The sequence below is a fragment of the Apis florea genome, unplaced genomic scaffold, assembly GCF_048593485.1.
Source record: "Apis florea isolate Af1SG1 unplaced genomic scaffold, ASM4859348v1 contig_3756_pilon, whole genome shotgun sequence".
In the NCBI taxonomy this organism is placed as follows: domain Eukaryota; kingdom Metazoa; phylum Arthropoda; class Insecta; order Hymenoptera; family Apidae; genus Apis; species Apis florea.
In genome coordinates this window covers 189,638-210,700 of record NW_028256838.1, presented here as the reverse complement: position 1 = coordinate 210,700, position 21,063 = coordinate 189,638, and the positions used below count along the sequence as shown (strand labels likewise).

The window sequence follows — 21,063 nt, the reverse complement described above, 5'->3', positions numbered from 1 at the left end:
TAATGTCGAGCTCGTATCGAGATCACGTTCATCGAGTGAGATTAAAAGTACATTGCATGATTTTTCAGTTACGAATCTCTTTTTTTCTTCGAAGGAATTTTTTTTTTTTTTTCCTTGGTTTCACTTGTTTAAATTGCGAGTTTGCAGCTGTGTAAACATTTAACATTTTATGTAAGAATTGTGTGCGAATTTCAGGGTTGCTCCTTTAGCGAGTAGTGAGATAGAACGAAACGATTCTTTTACTGAAACATAGTTTATTTCAGGAGTGCGAAGGCTCGCTTAAGCATAAAACAGAACTGATCACTAAATTGGAGGCTAAGACGCTATCGATGACTGAGACCATCCAGAAAATGGATGAGAAGTATGTTTAATTTGTCTTTCATTAGTGTTAATTAATTTGTAAGCACGACTGATTCGGTATTCTAGATTATATCGTTAGATCGAGCTGATTTATATCAAAGTCAATAATAAACGTTCTATCGTGTAGAATTCGTGTCGCATTCCGGTTATATACTCGTGTGCTTCGCGTCATCGTTGTAAAATTTTGTTTTGTCAATATTTGAAATGTTCGTTTCGAATCATCAGCGCGACTAACCAACGAGGAAGGCTTTGGTGCTTACGCTTCGATAATTTCGAAACAATTTCAGACAATTTTTCTCCCTTGAAAAATTTGTTTGTCCTGGCTGGATTGGATATATCAATATTGGAAGTATTAACCCTTAAATACATTTTAAATATAATAAAAAGTATTATGTTTGAGTTGTTTATTATATAATGAAAAAATGATAAAAGTATGATATATATTCAGAATTATGAACGTTAAAGAAAAATAAATTCCTCCTTATAATATGTTATAATCGTATCTTATAATTATCCGATAAAATATTTAAGGGTTGATATTATACCCTTTAATAACCAAAAAGATTGACCTAATATCGACAAAAAAAAAAGAATTTCAAACAAGTTTACCAAAGTCTTTCTTACGAATGACATCATTCCATCCTCTAACGCTTCTAATTCGACAAAAAAATCTCACCGAGTCTCTCATTGTTCTTCATCTTCATCCCTGAGGAGGAACATTACCGATAACAAACGATGAAAAAAAAAAAAAAAGAAAAAGAACGAAAGAAATAAAAAGAGAGGAAGAACTTACTAAAATATCACCTTTATTATCGTTTTTAGCGATTTACGTACAAAAAAAAAAATAAAAAAATAAAAAAGAAACCTAGTCGTTGTGATAACAAATTTTCTATAGATCGTCGATTTGTTCGACGATTATGATATGCGAGACAACATCGAGAAACGATGAACAATATAAACGCTCGAGGGCTGTAGAGTTAGAGGTGATTTATTTTTTACGTAGGCGTCTCGCGAACGCGATCTGACTTAGAGTAGATTAGCCAAGGCAAACGTAGTAGAGATTATCGTTAACGGGGATGTTGGCAAACCTTCACTCAAAGGCTACTCGATTTAAGATTATTAATTCTATATATATATATATATTATTTATATACAAGGCAATTTCAGAAATGGATAGCCAAACTTTCTTGTTATTATTCCTAAAGATCGAAATTTCATAGAAGTAGAAATTACTGCTTTTTTCCTATTAGAAGAATAAGTATGTATCTGCGTGACCAAGATAAATCAGAAATTTTATCTAAACCTTTGATTCGAGTACGAAGAATTTTCGTACTTATATCATATGTGTGACTTGTTATTAAAAATACTCTTCATTTAAGGAGAGTAGAAAAATTTGGTTGCCCATTTCTGAAGCAGCCTGTATCATATAGCACGTATAATATATAAATATTAATGTTATATTTATATTCATGTTTCACGCAATAATCGGTAGATTTATACCTCGAGTATAACGAGAATAATATCGATAATGCTATCAGATAGAGATGTGTCGATCTTTCGTATCGTTGATCTTGCCTTGCTCGTGCGCGAAGTATAACTTTTTTTTCTCTTAATTATGCTCGATATTCGATGAAATTGGTGGTATCTGGTCAATTAGTGTAACGAATCAGGATGAATTTTACAGGAACTGACTTGCGATCATTTTTACTCGTCATCTTGCTCCCAAGCATTAATATCTGCTTATATTATTTCTCCTCAACAATCTCAACCTTTATATTTGCTTTTATATCGAATCAAATTGTTTCTCGATCGTGTATATGTATATAATATATATTCCTCGTCGTTATATACACAGACACACGTACGTAAACATGTTTGTGTCGATCACGTTCATCGAGACACATACGAAAAGCAAACGTGCCATATTACCAACACTATCTTTATATAAATTATATAATTATGTATAAGCATCGAGCAATGGTCTTTATAATGCACCGAGACACTTGTGTGCTTGTATATCAATGCAGCGGAAAATAAATTCATGACAGAAGATAGATAGTTTTTTCTTACCATTTAATTACCCTCAAGATCATCATCTTGTCGTACTATAATAATAAGGCGGTGCACGGATGGTTTCGAAGCTCGATCGATGCTTTATCGAGCTTAATTCCTTTTATTATATTTAATGTAATCAGTCAGAACATTTTTTCAAAACGTTTGTATATAAAGATTAAAATAAAGTAAAGAGTAAAATATACGATTTCTAATTTCTTAGAATCTTTCAAAAATACATTAATAGTCTTCCACAATGATGGAAATTATATATATATATATTGAACAAGAGTTTTTTTAGTATATATATATGCATTTAGTATTAGTTAGAGAATTATTAATAATAGTCATTTTGGATCTTGTATGATGTATGCAATAGCGTTCCAGTTTTAGCAAGACTTATTGGCTTAAATCTATCGCTTGAGTCGAAAGTGTAACACGTTCTCTTTGTGCTCCTAGTTGTAGAAAGTTGGTTACAAACTTATGAAGGATGTGTCCACATAGGTAGTCCAATTCTTTTATTTTTTTTTACATTATTGAATCTCGCTCGCGACAAGTTTTGCTCGCTTTCACATAGATATGAAAGAATAGAGATTATTATTATTATTTTTTCTCGAGATATCGAGTTAAATCGAGAAAAAGGTAAGTCGAGCGAAGATCGAATTGGAGGGAAGAATATAGTAGAGCAGTAGAGAGTTCTGTTAAATTTGCTCGGGGATCGCGGCATAAAGCCGTTAAAAAAACAACCCGCCTGTTTCTTCGGCCGGATGAAGGTATTCAGTCATGAATAATCATGGCTGAAAGTTTGAACGAGAGGACTAACCTCGAACTAAGTTACAGATCTTTGCTTTTGTAACTTCCTTTCCGCTTCGAGGCTTATCATTTCTGTAAACTCGAAACTGTTCACGCCGGTTGGAAACAGCCAAATGAATTTTCCTCGCTAAACGGATGGTTGGCCTGTATCGGTTATTGTAATAATAATTTATCCTTTTTGCATCGCTTCCTCCCCCCCGGAATAATCTCTCGAAATAACATAACGGAGAATTCTGCGAAACTTTCATCGAATCGTATCCCCTTATCGTTTAATTAATAATTACGTTACGTAAATAATGTCGCCATTAAATGATCGCAAGGCAGTGCCTTCAATATGGATTCCTTGATAAAGGAGATCGTTTTTCCATTAAAAATAATTCGTTATATACGCGCCATGCAATCTCTCATTATTCCATCTTTTTCATTGAAACAGATTTTAATATTTTATATTACATCACACGTATATATACATATTATTTTTTAATCAAGAGATCAATATCTCTCTTCTTAAATGTTAACTTGGTCTCGCAGATGTCACTTTAAAACACTTTTCCTTTCTTTTTTTTTTTTCTGCTCTTTATTAAAGATTCCACCTTTCTCTTAAATCTTTCACGCAACGATACAAAATTAATCCATCTCGTTCCGTGAAAATGATTTAAAAAATCACATTGGCTCGCCTCGTTACGTATTTTTAATTTTTTAATTTTTCACGAACCATCAGCCCTCGCGCGTACGTAAATTTTCTCGAAAATTGTCTTTGCATCTCGTACGAAGAGCGGCACGATGTTTCGAGTGTCAGCTATTTGACTTAATCAGGTGCAAGGAAATGGACGACGTGAAGTCAGGAGCGGTGGAGAGGGTGAAGATTTTGGGGGCCGAGGCCGCCGAGAGGGAGGCGAGGGCGAATGGGGTCGAGAGGGAATTGCGACTCGAACGAGAATGGCGAACCTCCTTGCAGGAAGCATCGATCTCTAACGCGGAGAAGATCTCTCAATTACATCATGAAATCGATCAGTTGAGGCGGGTGTCCGAGGTACGTCTGTCTATCAACTTTTTAGCCAAATATTTCAAATAAATTCCGATGGCCAAACTTTGAGATCGAAAAGAATGTTACGATATAATATTATTATATTTTGTGAAACTTTTTCTTTCTCTTTGTCGAATTTTAATTTTGTTAGAACCAAAATAATATTATACGTGTGTGATTACGGAATTATTAGAATTATGGAAGTTCTGTTTTAAAATAGAGAGGTCGAAAAATTGATAAGAATAACAAGTTTCTGTTTTTTTTTTTTGCCAAGGAATTGAGATTTTCTTGATTCGATAAGGTCGAGATAAGGTCAACGTGAAATATACTCATTTTTTTTTTGATTGGTTTAATTTGATTAGAAGTTCAATATCTGATGTATCTCAATGTGTCCAAGTTGAATTAAAATGGGATATAATCATGTCTCTGAAAAGAATCAATATTAGTTTTTCGAAAATAATTTAGCATAAAATTAGTATATTTTTTTGATAATTGCAGAAATGCAAAGATCTAAAATCAATTAATTCGATTGGTTTGACAGTTTTAGTGTTAATGATAAAAAAAATATGAAAAAATTGGTTTCTAATGTTAAAAGAATTAAAAGTAATTTTGCAAGTTCTCTTTGATCGATATTTTATCAAGATGAAAACAGAATTATTTTTTAAAACATTCAATTGAGGTCTTTTACAGAATAAATGAAATACTGTTGCTAGCTTTTTAAAGGGAATTGACTTTTATTTTATTTTATTTTTTTTTCAATAAAATAATATATAAATGATATAGTATTTTATATTATATCGAATCATACTTTAATATGTTTGAAAAATTATTTGTATTAATAAATTTCATATACTTTTCTTTTAAATTCGTTGATATGTTATTCTCTTTAAAAACCTCAAGTTCTAGATCTTTACATGAAATATGCATGGAATTTCAAATATTGCAAGATATCTCAAGATATTTTAGGTTATTAAAAAATTCCAAATAGAATATTATTTTTGACTAAAGAGAATAAAATGAACGCAGAAAAGAGAAATAAAAATAATTTTTTTCTAAAAGAATATCAGAATGTAAAACACATTTATGAATCCAATATTCTCACAGATTGGTCATCTATAGAACACCTTCAATTTTCCTCTAAAATGTCACATTATCTTTCTACCTTCAAATTTTTCATTCAAATCCAGAAAAACACATAATATAAAAACATTCATAAATCTATCTATGCTGATTGATCTTCATCCATAGAGGAATATTTTCAATCATTTTTCTACTTTCCAACTAATTTATTTCGTATCCTCCTCCCCTCCCCCCCCAAAAAACAAAGAATATCACAATATAAAACATTCATGCTTAATTATTACCTTTGAAACTTTGTTCCTTATGAAAACTTTATATTTTAAATATTTCCAACCGTCCATTTTCTTCCAAACAATACATTACTTCCCTGATCGATTTTTCGCCCCTCTCCCCTCTTCTCCCCCACGTCTCTATCAATCTCCCCAAACTTTCTCCAGCCCCTGCAATCGAATCTTTCGCGTAATAGCCGGCGACAGCTCGACTAACAATCGTTGTCCAGAGAGAAAGAGAGAGAGAGAGAGAGAAGAGAGGCAAAGTTTCCAAGAACACGTGATGCAATTCCAGATGTCACCCTCCTCGCGTGTGTTACAGAAATACCTGGCCCTGCAGGAGGAGCATTACGCGCTGAGGGAGATCTGCACCGAGCAGGAGAGAACTCTGGAGGAACTTGGGGGACAATTGAGCGCCGCGAAATTGGCGGCCGTCGAATTAAGGGAGGCCGCTGACAACGCTCAACAGCACCACCAGCAGGAGGGCGCGGCGACCTGGGCGAACGATCGGCTGGTCACCCACTGCAAGAGCTGCAACCGTGAGTTCAACATCACTCGTCGCAAGGTAATCAAACTTTTTAATTGGCGGAGGATCCCGCCTCTTTCGTTCGCCTCGCTTCTTCATCTTGTCCTCTCCCTCCTTCCCCTTCCCACGGATTGCTCGAAAGGGTTAACTTGCTTCCCTTAATCGTTCAATTATCCCGGAGTCACCACGTGTGCACACCAACATTTGGAACTAAGCGTTCGACGAACCACGTTGCCTCTGAACCACGTTGATGACCGTCCAGTTTTATGGTTTTATATATATATATGTAGAGATACGCCTGTTCCTCGACCTCGAAGATCGGAATCGCGTGCGCCAGGTGGAGAAGTTTGATGCATGACAGTTCTGTTATTAGAGATAACACGGGTTGTATCGGGTCGTGTTAGGATTTGCAATTACAAGCGGCCCCGATCCTCGTTTGCTGGCAGTCCGTGCCTACTCCTTCCTTCCTCCTATCCGAAGGGTAATTGAAGAGATCTCGACCCGTGGATTTTTGATTAGATTGCATCGCGTATATTCACCACCAGTTTTCTATATTTCTCTTCTCTCGGATGTTTATGCTTACGGATTTTGAACGTTCGAAAGTCTTGGAAAAATATATCATTGCATTCGGGAACAATTAATGGAGTATTAATGTATATAGAGTTTGAAGTAATTAAAGCAATTGAAGTTTTGTTTGTTATTTAATAAATAAATATACTTATTGATCTTTCTTTGAATTTGAACGATCTTGAATCGTAATTCATTAAATATAAAATGCTCTATTAAATGATACATAAAAAGAAGGGGAAAGAAACACGTGTCTCAATTTGTATATTGATTGAATAATAAATTTTTGTTCTGTTCTCCCAATTTTGAGATATAAATTAAAAGATAATATTCTGATTTGTTTATCGTATTATTTGTATAAATAAGTATTAACACTGTTCCCCTCGAAGCTGTGCACCACTTTTTATGCTATCTACGGGACAATTCGTTTTATCTGTGAATGGTCCAATGAATTTTCTCCTCATTTTTACAGAGATTTGAAAAGATTGAAAATCCGTGTTGGCGATAACGGCCAATGCTGCTTACCCACTTTTAATGCTCCACCCAATGTGTTAACCGTTATTCATTGAATAGGAATAATATTTTATTTCCAAAAATCCATTTAAGTAACAAAACGATTTTCAAGAATCATTTTATTTTTTGTCGAAATGGAAATTTACGTGTATGAAACGTAAATGTTGAATGTAAACTAATTTTGCGAAATAACAGAAATATCCTTTTGATAATTTATTTTACATCGAAATAAAAATTTACCCCATACACCCATAAAATGTTAAATAGAAAATGTTTAAAATTGGCATTTTTCTCGAAAACGTTTTTTTTTTTTTTTTTTTTTTGCTTTTATATTGTTATTCAATTCCACTGAAATATACGTACATTGATTAACGAATTGAAAATATAAAAACTAATAAAACATTTTTTTTTTTTCATAATATTCGAAGTAAGCAAGTAACATAAATTTTAATTCACATCAAACAGCACGTTTTTTGCACGAATAAAAGAACGACTTTGGAGACTTTGGCATTTTTAATGTACCTTCTCTGCACTCCTTCGCAACATTGGATTCATTTCCTGTTTTAAAATTCGCTTAATAAAAAATTATCTGTGAATAGGAAATGGGGCAACAACAATCGTACATTTGAATATTTCCCGAGATAAAAGTGAATATTGTAACGCTAATGGAATTTGTAAGTAACTAGAAGAAATAATGAAGAAGCATAGAGTGTAAAATAGAATAACAAGAAGTGGCATCTTTATCGAAATGAGAGGCTAGAGAAGATATTTTACCGAGAAAGTTGAATTAATCTTCAAGGGGTTAATTTCTCTTAAAATATTCATCCAACTTATATTCAGCAAGATGACTTTTCAGATTCGATATTAATACACAAAAATGTTTAAATCGATTATCCCCTGCTAATTCATTCCGCTAATTTATTCGCTTTTTGCAATCTCAAAAAACGTTCGCGATGAATAAAAATCCCTAGAATCGATAATTCCAATAATTTCACAAATTAATCTATTATCCGTATTCATCTTCAAACATTAACATTGCTTGCAGCAAAAACAAAAGTCGAATTAATTTTCCATTCAAAAAGATATTCTAACTTGCAATATGGTTTTTTTCTTTCAATAAATAAAATTCGGTATCGACTACTTCTTTAATAAAAAATATCTATACAAATTGATGCACTAAATAAAAACCAATTATCTTGAAAATAAAAAAAAAACCCTTCCACGAATATAATTTTTTTAACTCGCACAGAAAATATCCCACGCGAATTCAATAATAAAATCTTATCCAAAACAGCCATCGATCAATAATGGCGCGAATAAAAGTAACGGCTTCTCCCTCCACTTTCTCACGCACGACACAATGCATTTAAAGTATTCCGCAACGATCAAATCGTTGCGTGCAGTTGATAAGGAATGCAGGGGAGATGGTGTTCGTGCGTTCGTCATACGATAATATAATATCCCCTGGAATTTATGCACGGCCGGCCCTCGATCGAAATTTCGTGGACGGGCGCGATAGAGATTTGCCAAGAGCTTCTCCAAGGATTTCTCGGCGCTAATGGGGGCAATCCCCTTCGAAGGGGAAAGAGTTGGGATCGTTAAACGCGCGAGATTTCCTTGTCCAATCTCGGAGATTCGATTTTTATTTGGGGGAAAAAAAAATAAATAAATAAAGAAAACGCTTTGATAATCATTTCGTTCGATCGATTTCCTTTTAAAAAGAATTGGAGAAGACGAGAGACGTTTTGGAATTGATTAGGGAGTTGTTTTGTCTTTCCTTTTTTTTTTTATGAGTTGAAAATTTACGAGAAATTGTAATAATAACAAGGTTTGGAGCATAATTTTTAACCAAGTGCGGATTTTTATAAAAGATCAAATCAATGTGATTAAGGAAAAGGAAACAAGGAAAGAATGTCGTGCGCATCTCGTATCATTTTCCTATATTCAAATTTTCTATACATAAAATCATTAAATAGTTAAATAGTTTCAGAAGTAGAATTTTGAAGTAACAAATGAAATTAGTTTCAAAGCGTGTTGTCATTCACCAGGTTTATCTTGCTGTTTCGTTCCTTGTTAATTTATCTGCACCATTCGAATCTATTTATTTGTGCAAAATAAGTTTGTTCGTGTAAAATAATTTAACTATGTAATTCCGTTGTTTGCACACGTAGAGAGGTACTAATTGTTGCACACTGGTAGCAACATAATCGTTTGCAACTGTACATTGAAATGAATAAATATATTCAATATTTAATTTTTATTCCTATCAACGTAAATATTAAATTTCATTAAATTTGAAAAATAATTGTGAAACACCTTAACGAGCAAATTGAAGAAGAAAATCCAAATAGAAAACATATACTTTTCACTGTACCAATAATAAAAATGATAATAAAAAATTTTTAACAACAAACGCACGAATCCAAAACAGTGAGAATTATTAAACCAAGCAATCCAACCGAGAGAGTTCTACAAGTTCTCACCGAAATCAAAACTTTCCATTCCACCAGATAATCATAAACCCAGCCGAAAACACTTGCTTACGGTGCAATCACTTTACTGCATCATCATTTTTGCCTTCATACGCAATCATACCCACGCAACCGCCTCGTTCGATGCACGCACGCACGAATACATGCATATTCAGATAGTCGCGTCTCGATAGAGACGTTCGCTTGGCACCATTTAGACCTCGCTTTCTTTCGCCCTCTTTTTCTTCTTTTCCATCCCCTTGCATTCGATGGCTCGCAAGTTATTGCATAATAACAAGCCAGACCAGAGATATCATCCTCGTTACTCATTTTTCACGGCGCACGAAATAGCGATGGGATCAAGTGTACTTTCGTAAATCAAACCGAACGATCCTTTATTTGATTCTCATAGACTTCAGAATTACAGAATGAAATTCAAAGTGAAACGAATTTATATCTTTCTCTCTTGTTCCGTTCGTGATGAGAGAGAGAGAGAGAAAAAAATCCATCAACAATTCTTCAGAGCACAATTCACCGAGAAGCTTATTTTCACCATTTAGTTTAGATAACAAGAGTTTACGTAGAGTTCACTTAGACGGATATCGATGAAAGTTTCGAAAGTTTCAATTAATAAAGTTTTACGCAAAGTTCGGTTTTACTTATTGCAAATTTCGATTGTAAATGTCTAATGAACCTACTCGCGATGTATTTAGTCCCGTCACTAGATATTACCATATTGTTACCATACTGTTTAATATAGAATAGAATAGCCGAGCGTGTTGGTGGATAAGAGGTGTCGGTTGGCCGCCGATGTATTTCGCTGGTGGCTCGTTCAGAAGAGGGTTTTGCTGGAAAAACCCGAAGTGAGCGCAAGCAAGCGGCTTGGCACATGCAAACCCCTGCAAAACAATAACCGCAGATTCGCCCTCGTCGTCGTTAAGATGGCAGAGTATTGTTGCTCGGCCCTAATTCTATTGTTATACTTAAACCGGTTAAGTTGTTCGAGGCTGTTGAAAACTTGTAATTTAGGCATTTGAAATTGAATGTATTAATATTGAATTATATGAATCTTGAGGAATTTTTAGAGTTGTAACGAGGATGGATGAAGTTTAAAGAAATTATTATGTATATATATATATTTTGTTACTTTTATATTTATAATCGACATATCAGTCGATTAGATAAAAAACTTTAAAAAACTCTTTTAATCAATTTAGAGTTTCAATATATCATAAGTAAGGAATATTTTGATCGAATTAAATATATTTAACGTAGATTACCTTAAAACTCGATTAAAATTTATCAAAACTTTGAACCGGTATAACTCCAAAGATAATGCTCCGTAATCAATGAGTGAAAGATCATTAGAAACTCAAAAAACCTTTCCTTTTAAAATGCCTCTTCGTTTATCCCGATACGATTTCCGGTTTCCGAGATATCATCGTGTAAAGAGAAAGGTAATTTTTAATCTCGTTTATCTTAAACCCGTTTAAATCGTATTAAAATTAGGAAAACTTTGAATTGTTATAACTCGGAAAATAATAACCTCCGGTCAACGAATGAAAGCTCGCCAGAAACGCAGAACCTTGCCCTTTAAAACGCTTTTTCAATTATCTTGATACGAGTTCCGGTTCCCGAGATATCGTCGTGCAAAGAGAAAGGTAATTTTTAATCGTTTACTATCTTCGTCCTTTTCGGTTATTCGGACCTCTCGCTCGCGCCTCGTCTCGCTGACCTATCCCAAACTGCAGACAAGCGACAGACGCGATTCCTAGAAAAACGTAGTACGCATTCCCAGGAAAAATATGTATGTCACTGGGTCGCGGATCCATTCATTAATCGCGCGCTATCTTAAACGCTACGAATACTTTGAATCGTTATATCTCGGCAATCGATTGAGATATCGGGATAAAACAAAAAGGGATTTCAATGGCATGGTTTTCTCTATTTCCCGAGCGTATTTTGATAACAAAATTTTTAAATTTTCCTCAAGCTTTTTTATGCGAAACATCAACAATAGTTTCATTCACGTGACTGGATACGAATATGGATAATAATAATAATATATTGATAATATATGTTTTATAACGTTTTGATAACGTATAAAAATCCGTAGATTAATTATAACGAAGAATGTTGTACATTAAGAGGACGAAAAAAGGAAAGAATTTGTGTCACGTATTTTCTGTGACGTGAATTCTTTTCTTGGTATATTTTTATTCAGAATATTCTTAGCTAAAACTCGTTGAATAGAAAATATTTTAATAATGAATATATTGAATCGAGGATTTTCACAAAGAAAAAAATTAGTATGTTCTTTCATTTAAAAAGAATGAAAGAAAAGATTTTTTTTTTTAGGTTTATACATTTATATTTTTGGTCTTTATCGATTAATTAATATTACTTAATTTAAAAAAGGCACGTGCATTATCAATTTATCATTACTCAATTAATCGAAAAGTTGAATTTAATTTTCCAAAATAATTCTGTTAAATTTAATCTCTCTCTAAATTTTTAAATATTTTATTTCAATAACATTTTCATTTATATCCCCTTAATTTATATAATGCCAAAATATAAATATTCTGTGGTATATTATTAAAAAATCTCAAATAAAAATGTTTAATTATTTTCAATCATCATTTTCACCAAATATTAATTTCAAGAAATGAAACATTCTTTTTCTTATAAAAAAAAACTTTCGTGATTAGAAATTTGTTATTAATCTTTTTTAAACGTTTCGCAAAGTTTTAACTCCTCGAATAATTTTAACTTTTCCATCCGATCTTTATAGAGAAAATTTCATCCAGTATAATCCAGACTAATAATCGATTGGGAAATAACCATAGTCGATGCATGCATATGTTGCAGCAACGAAATGTTATAACGCATAAATTGTAAATTGGAATAAGAAGCCAGCATCGTTTCGATACCAAAATGGCGTCATAACGTTGCATCATCGGCGATATCGATCCGTACACAGATGTTAATAAGTGAAACACATTGAACGTCTTATGTATCGTAACAAAATGATAACGATATCTCTTCCTTCCTTTCTTTTCTTTTTTTTTTCTAACACGAATGGATATTGCACGATTTTCTTAATCCAGTTTCTACCTATATAGATGCAATAAATCGTGCAAATTTCACTGCGGTATCGTAGTGAAAAGAACGAAACGAACTCCGAAAAGATTCAATGCTCTTCATCCTGTAAATACAGCTTTAAAAATATGATCAAAGAAAATTGGAAAAATTGGAAAACACGAGTACGATACGATTTTCTTAATCTAATTTTCTCTTAATTGCGCGATAAATTATACAAATTTCTTTTCTTAAAAAACAACGATGTGAGAGGGTGAAATTAATCCTTAAACTTTCCATATTTTTCGTTTCTTCTTTTCCAACAGTTTCGAATTGTTGCTAATCTAAGAAACACGGAAAACACTGGTGTGGATAATTACACGGACAATAACACGAAATAAACTTCTGTTTCTCGAATCTGGGATAAAATACACACCAAGGAACTACACCGGCGCCACGATGATTATTAAGATTTACCATAAACTTCGTAACGAATGCTCGTTTCCCCTGTTTCTCGATGCACGAATATTCCATCTGTTTCGAGCCGGGAAATGGCTGCAAGCAATAAGATACCTTCAATTAGGTTAACGATCCCCCATGTGAAAAAAATCGTTTCGCTGGTTCACGCGATCGCGCGGAAAATGGGCGGAATAGCTCTCGCGGTGGGAAGTTGAAACAAGTTGAGGGGGGTTGGGTAGGATTGTTTTCACCATTTACCATTTCGTGTTGCACTCGATTCATCTTGTTTCTCCGTTTTAATATCATAAAGCGACACTTTATGTCGATTCAATTTATAATGGCACGAATATTGATTTAATCCACGTCGGGTTAAATAAATCAAAAATTAAACTCGAAAATCTTTCTGTTCTATTCGATGTAAAAAAAGAATAATTCGTTCATTCAGGAATATCCATCCGTCGATGTGAAATTTGAGATATTTTGAAAAATGTATAGAAACATAATCAGTCTTCAACGATATTCTATACTTTTGTTTTTATACATTCAATAAATTATTAATCAATTATCTCTTTATCGCTGTATGTAATAAATTCCAAACGCGAATTATTTCTTCTTTTTTAATTTAATCGAGAACAATTAATAATATAATTAACAAATTTCATATCACATCGATCTGAAGCTACAAGCTACCCACCAACCCTTCTATTCTATTGTAAAAACGATCTATAATCCGAAATCTTAAAAATCTGCCGTTTCATCAATTAGGAGTTAGCGTTCAAGTTGTATCTCTAGGGCAGTGAAATTTATCGTTATCGATTGCAGAATTGCATTATCACTGTGTGCAGTAACCACGTATGTTCTAAATATTGGAAGCAAATACTCACAGTGCTCATAATCAGCCGGGGCGTCTCGCTGTTGGAATTGCGGTGATCCCTCTACACTTGCTGCTACTACTGGGACTCGAATACCAGCATAGTATTCTCACGAGTCCTCGCCTAATCATTTCGTTCGCGCAAACATTATCTCTGACTTGACCTTCTCGTGTTCGAGGCACGCCAGACTGTAACTGTTACTACATATTTCTTCTCTCTTTATAAAATCGTTTATTCGCACAATTCGTATTTATTCAAGCGACTAAGAAAAAAAGGAGAGAGAGAGAGAGAGAAATTTCTACTCGTGCATTTTATTAAAGAGATACATCTTCTTATTTTCTTCCTTACCTATTTTTTTCTTTGAAAATCGGGGAGGGAAAATTCTTTTCAGTAATTTGTAAATGTATTTAAGCGGCTGAAAAAGAGGAAAAGTTTTTCAGAGTTCTCTTGCACGTTACATTTAATCATTGTGCATGCGTTTTAAAATGGACTGAAATATCATCTTCTTTTCAATTTATAATTTTTAAGCGAATATTTTAAAATATTTTCTTCTTATAATGTACATATCTACTTATCTATTTTTTTTTTTTTTTGGACTTTAACATTTAAGTAGCAGGTTTAACAACTAATTATTTCTAGATCGAATCTTACGACTTTTATTTATATCTTGTATAACAAGTTTTAAATTGAGCTATGGGGTTACTAATCTCGAAATATCATCAGGTCGTTACATGTTAATATCAACGTTCAACTGGTTGGAACGTAGCGTTGAGAATAGGTTAGGACATTTAATTTCAAGCCATTTAATCCTGTTCCTTGTTCTCACATTTTAACTCAATAGTTATAAATGACTGTTATTAACGATAATCGCGGTCGAAAAATAATGAAAGGATAAATACAGATTGTTAAATAAAATTTAAAAGTAAATCTTTCAGGTTAACTATACCAATATCGATATAAGTTCGCTCGATTATTAATTCAACACTATTTGCTTAATGAATTTTCTTCCTTTCAAACAACGAAATAATGAATATCCATACGCGTACTCAAGTACTCATTTACAATGGAAAAGAAGTAAAATATTATTCGAATCTCTTCCGCCAATGTTATACGAATTGCAAAATTTACCTAAAATGTTAATATCCTATAGCTCTGCCCGACTATCTAGTAATTTCCACGTTGATAAATCCTCTATATATAAGACTTTCATCAACAACTTTCATTACACCTTGAAACCAACGTTAAATATCACGCATTTATCGATCGTCATCAATAAATCTTCCACGATTCTATCTGCGAACTGATTTATTCCTGTTTAAAAGCGTCCCTATATAAGTGTATCATCTATCAAGACTCGAATCAGATGATTCGTGGTCCAAGCTAAACGTTCCCCCCTCCCTGGCAAGTCACGAGTTGATACGGACGGTTCAATAATTAACCCGGCGTGGAAATCGGTTATCGAGATGATATTATTCGACCTCTCGCCTCGATAATACCAATGCTCGAACGAACGAGCCGTGCCGCCATTTCACCTCACCGGCCGGATTCAATTTAGATGTAAAATTTAGAGTGGTGGTCGCGCCACCCCTCCCTTCGACCGACGAATTCCGCATTATTATAATAGACCGTTGGTAATGGCTCGAAAATAAAGAGCCAAGGGGTAATGGAGAAACCGGATAGTGGAAGGAGTGGCGCACCTTTTGGATCGAGGATACGTATATACGAGCCATAAACTTCCCTCCCCGTCGACCCTCCTTAAATCCTCGTGTGTTTCTTATTCTCACGATGAGCGTGGTTATAACTTGAATGTTCGTTCTCTCGGTTGGAAATGAAATTGACGAAGTGACGTTTATTATATTCTTGGCCTATTCGGGTTATTACCGTTTCCGATACATTTTATGAGACGGATGGATGACACGGAACGTAAGGATTATTTATGGAATTATTGTCATCGGATTTTTTAAGATCGGATGTTTGATTGATTCTCACAGTTAAAGGAAATTTTTATTTTTATTCGTTCATTCGTTTTTAAATAAATTTGTCATTTTTAATTTTATTTTTATGTGAAAAATGTTTGCTTTTGATAGATGCATAACTTTGAAATCATCCGTGATAAGAAGTTTCTGTAAAAAATAATTGAAAAGAAAAATTAACGTGCGATATACTATAAATTAAGAAAGTATTTTTTTTTATATATCTTTTATATGAATATTGCAATGTTTGAAAATGTTTTAAAAATATTTTGCATATCACTTAATCTATTTTAAATGAAGAAAAATATTCGATGTTAAATTCGATATCGCTTCGACATCGTATATTTTATTACTTTATTTTAATTTAATTTTTGAAACAAATTTTGGTTTTCTTTCTTTCTTTTTTTTCTTTTTTTTCTAATATCTATGTTTAATGAATAATTTATATCTCACGTATATTTTTCCTATATTTCCTAAACAATATTTTAAATATTGTTTTCCATTTAAAACTTCCAATTTGTTATTTTTTAACAAAGTTACAATCAGGAGTCAAAATATAGAAATGTAATTAATTATTCTCAGAAATGTGCGAATATAAACGATAATAATTTCAATAATAATGATTATTAAATAATACAAAATTGAACATAATTAATATAATATCCTTGGTGATATTAATAATTGTCATTATTATATGGTAATCACTTGCCATGAGAGAAAGAGAGAGGATGAAAGAAATGAATTTGAAATTTTAGCTTTCAGATTGTTCGATATTACATAAAAAACTTTGCAATTATATTAATATAATAATGATTAATAAAATGTATTAAAAATAAACACACGTATATTTCTATTTATTATTATGGAAAAATGCATCAGAAACAAAAAATCTTTCAATACATTGCTACTCAAATAACATTATTAAAAATAAAATAATGCAATAGATGAAAAATTTAAAATTTAAAATTTCACTTGAATAATTAAATAACAATTAATTGCAACCAATTTTTTCTATTCTGTCCAAAATAGCATAATTACAATAACATTAACTTGTACATTTATATCGGCACGAGAAAAAGATAAGTAGAATACTCTCCTCTCGTTATTTACTTTATTCCAACATTTCTCAATTTTAAAAATACCATTTTCCATAATTCTCATATAATAATAATAATAATAATAATGAAAAAACGCTGAATGAATAACAAAATAAGATTTTCTACAATTTTCTTACCTGTCCTTAACGTTTTCCAACACTTTCCAACACAATGTAACAGAGAGAAGAAAGGGATATTTTACAAGATTAAACGTTCTCCTCCCTGAAATTGACGGAGGGACAATGGAGTCGCCAGGCGAAAAAAGCTCTGTTGTCCGTGTGCCAGCTTCAGGTGTGCGAGCCCGTGAACTTTTTTCGACTTTTGCGAACGTAATCCTCAATCACGAGCCGTACCGCCACGCCACTTTTGCCTCGACGCGTTAAAAAATTTCTTCGAACCCGTGCACTTTGTCGCCGATCCAAACAACTACGCGGAGAATCGTGGATACGTTCCTTTAATCGAGATCTTGAACGAAGCTGAGAATTTTTCTACTCTTTTCTTCTTCTTTTATTACCGTTATTATTATTATTATTATTATTATTTTTTGAATATTGATTTTGAAATTTTTGATTGGTTTGAAATTTCTTCGAATACGTTAACAAGATTAACGAGAAATGATTTGTTTTATCATTCGCCATTTTTGAAGGAATATTGGAACATTTGGGAACACGATTAAAGCCATTCTGATTTGATGGAGTTCGATTTGGATTATCATACGCGTCCATTAGGCGCACAATGACATTTCATTCGGTTAATATATTTACGAAAATGTATTTGATCGTAGGGACGCAATGAGCGGCAAGAATGTGATTAAATCGTGTAATTTTATTTCCACGGTGTATTTCGACATTTTCGATTTGAACACACGAGTTCTTGTGACGTTGCCATTAACTCTGATTATCGCTTTACGAAAGCAATGGACGTGTTGTTATACATAGGCTCGAGTGATGGAATTAAAATCGATTTGTTTCTATCTTTTTTTTTTCTTTTTAATATAAATATATATATATTTTTTTTATCAAAAGAAATTTATTAAACGAAAATTAATGGATTTTAATTATTATGTGGTTTTTTGATACTTTTATTCTTTATTATCTTTGTTTTTTTCTTATATGTATGAATTTAGTGAATAAAACAAAAATGAAGGGTTCGTTTAACAAAGGAAATCAGCAATTGTTATCAACTATGAGATGTACTTTATGATTTTATCTACAATATATTTTGTTATAGAAAAATGTAAATCTATTTAATAAAAATTGAAGATTACTAGAATATTTTTTTCTTCTGTTAGAAAAAAAAAAGGAATGTTATCGTTATTCATTTTTCAATTATAATTTTTTACTTATTTCAATTTTTTCAAAAGAAACTTTTTAAAGGTAAAACAATTTTTTTTATTAATTATTTTAATGAAATATTTTTGTAAAGAAAATGATAACGTATTAAAAATTTGAAATCTGCAAATTTCATTGAAGAAGTTTCACTGGAGAAAACATTTTATTTATTTTTTAACTACTTAATAACTAACAATCAAATTACAAGACATGAAATTCTCGATGATGAATAATGATAAATGATGGATGATTGCCTAATATGATTTTATGTAACAATACATGATTCGTTTGATTCTTTATTTTTATTTTCATTTAAATATTTTCATTTTGAAGTAATCTTTGTTTTTTGATTTCAAATTATATTTTTCCATATTTTTGGTATTTACCAAGGATATAAAATGAAAGAAATTACTTTTTAATTCTAATAATCATTTTAAAACAAAACTTATAATGAAACGAAGGCAATATCTTAGTTTTGCAAGAGAAATTAATTCCTAATAAAACATATCGATTGTTAAAAGAAATAATATGATTTATCAGAGCAGTGTTTTGGAAGAACTGTTGCTCGAGATTTTTGTTTTATTTCTTAGCAAACGAATTAACGAATTTATCTTAATGAGAAATTCGACGGTAAACTCGAAGCAGTGGTACATACCGTGCATTAATTGGAACAAACAAATTATACGTAATTTGAAATATTATTGTCTGTTTCGTATTAAACAATTAACGCATGAATCTGATTTTCAATTACTTACTTTTGCATGTTCTTTTTCTCTTCCTTCTTTACTTTAATAATTATGCACAATTGGAGGATCGGTATCGATTGCAGAAATTTCCTGGATTTTCTTTTACTTTTATCTTTACTGCACAATCTAAATATACTGTTCGACGGAATATTTGTATTCACCTTACGATACCTTTTAATTAATTAATACTTTTACGAGATTAATTTTCAAATTTAAACCCTCGGATGGAAAAATGAAATGAAAATTTTTAATATTAATAAGTATTTAATTTTAAGTGATTTTTATACTGAACATTTTTTGCAATTAATATTTTAAATTTACAATTTAAATTACTTCAAATTGCTCGTTTTTACTACCTTATTTTGAATTTTTTTATTTCCAATTATTTTCAATTACCTTATACACTGTTATTCTCTAAATCGATTAATTTTTAAAAATCCAAGAATCCAAAAGAGAGGCAAAATGTTAGTACAAATGAATTTCCCCTTAATAAAATAACTAACAAAATAGCTACAAAATTTGTATCTACTTCTTACAAAATGATAACTTTGACTTAAAATCCAACAAAAAAAAAAGAACATATCTTTTCCAACACAATAAATAATAATCATTAAATCAAAATGTTATTCAATTTCAATTTTTAACAATGAAGAAAAAAAAAAACTCTCAAATAAAGAAAAATACATACAATATTCAATAATCACCTATCCTTCCTTCTCATTTCCCAAGACTCACATCCAACAACATTTTTTAATTAATTAATTAACTATTAACCACTTCTGTTCCAGCACCATTGTAGAAACTGCGGCAAGATCTTCTGCAACGCTTGCAGCGACAACACCACGTCCCTGCCAAATTCATCGAAACCAGTACGCGTGTGCGACGAGTGTTACGTGTTCCTGGTCGGTCGTTACACGTGTGCACGCTAGCACTAACGCTTCCACGACCGGTTGTCCATCGGCTGTGGCCGATTCACCCGGGAGAACGACGGGCAAACAACGGAAGAAAGGATCTATCCCGCACATATACTCTTTCTCTCACATACACACGTAAGACGTTTCTGATGTCCTCGAAGACCGCTTCCTTCTTCTTCGACGCCGTTCATTTTCAATTCGGCGCACGCGGTTGTTGTTCGAAAAGCTGTTGTCGAGCTGTTGGCGAGGCTGCATCGCCTCGAGTCCAATTCCTTTCATCGCAATATCATCGTGCGACGTTTTGTAAAAGATTTGGAAAAAAAATTCGATGCCACCCGCCGCCATTTTGGGGGAAAGGCTTTCGTCGAGATGGAAAAAGTGTTTGCATTTTATATTTTGACGAGGTAATTTTTGGGGGTATTTTGGGGTATTTGATCGACTCTCTTGGACGGGTTGTTGGGTTGTTCGCGTGACCACCGCGTGCATCTTGACGTAAAGGAGAGAATGTGGTCGAGACGAAAGTATTGAGAATTGGTTGAGAAAATGAATTATTATTACTATTATTATGTTAAGATTAGAATTTTTGTAAGTAGGGGACATTTGAAGGTCGTGATTGTTTTTTTTAAAAAAAAAAAGAAGTAGAATTATAACATTCACTTTTATCGTATTGTTATAAATATTATATATGTGTTATTTTAATTATAGATATATTTTTTAATGGATGAATTAATTTTCGTTATTCGTGAATGGAAAATGGATTATATTTTATAGATGGAATGTTAAAAGCCAAAAAAATACTTGACAAAAATGTTATCAGATTTATTATGAAAGAAGTATTAAATACAGTATGTATGGATATGTGGTATCAACATGATGGATGTTCTGCTCTCTATGCTAGGATATCGAGAGAAA

The 21,063-nt window shown here is 32.3% G+C and overlaps 1 protein-coding gene across 3 annotated transcripts in view; it reads left to right on the top strand.

The window, feature by feature from the left end:
• Window positions 1–20,786, top strand: part of LOC100863353 (protein RUFY3) — a 29,625-nt gene extending 8,839 nt beyond the window's left edge. For all 3 annotated transcript variants that reach the window (XM_012492099.3, XM_012492098.3, XM_012492097.3), the window contains exons 9-12: window positions 264–361; window positions 4,042–4,258; window positions 5,924–6,166; window positions 20,026–20,786. In XM_012492099.3, the coding sequence (XP_012347553.1) occupies window positions 264–361; window positions 4,042–4,258; window positions 5,924–6,166; window positions 20,026–20,166 (699 nt within the window). In that variant the 3' untranslated portion in view covers window positions 20,167–20,786. The remainder of the gene's footprint in view (window positions 1–263; window positions 362–4,041; window positions 4,259–5,923; window positions 6,167–20,025) is intronic.
• Window positions 20,787–21,063: the final 277 nt, after the last annotated feature.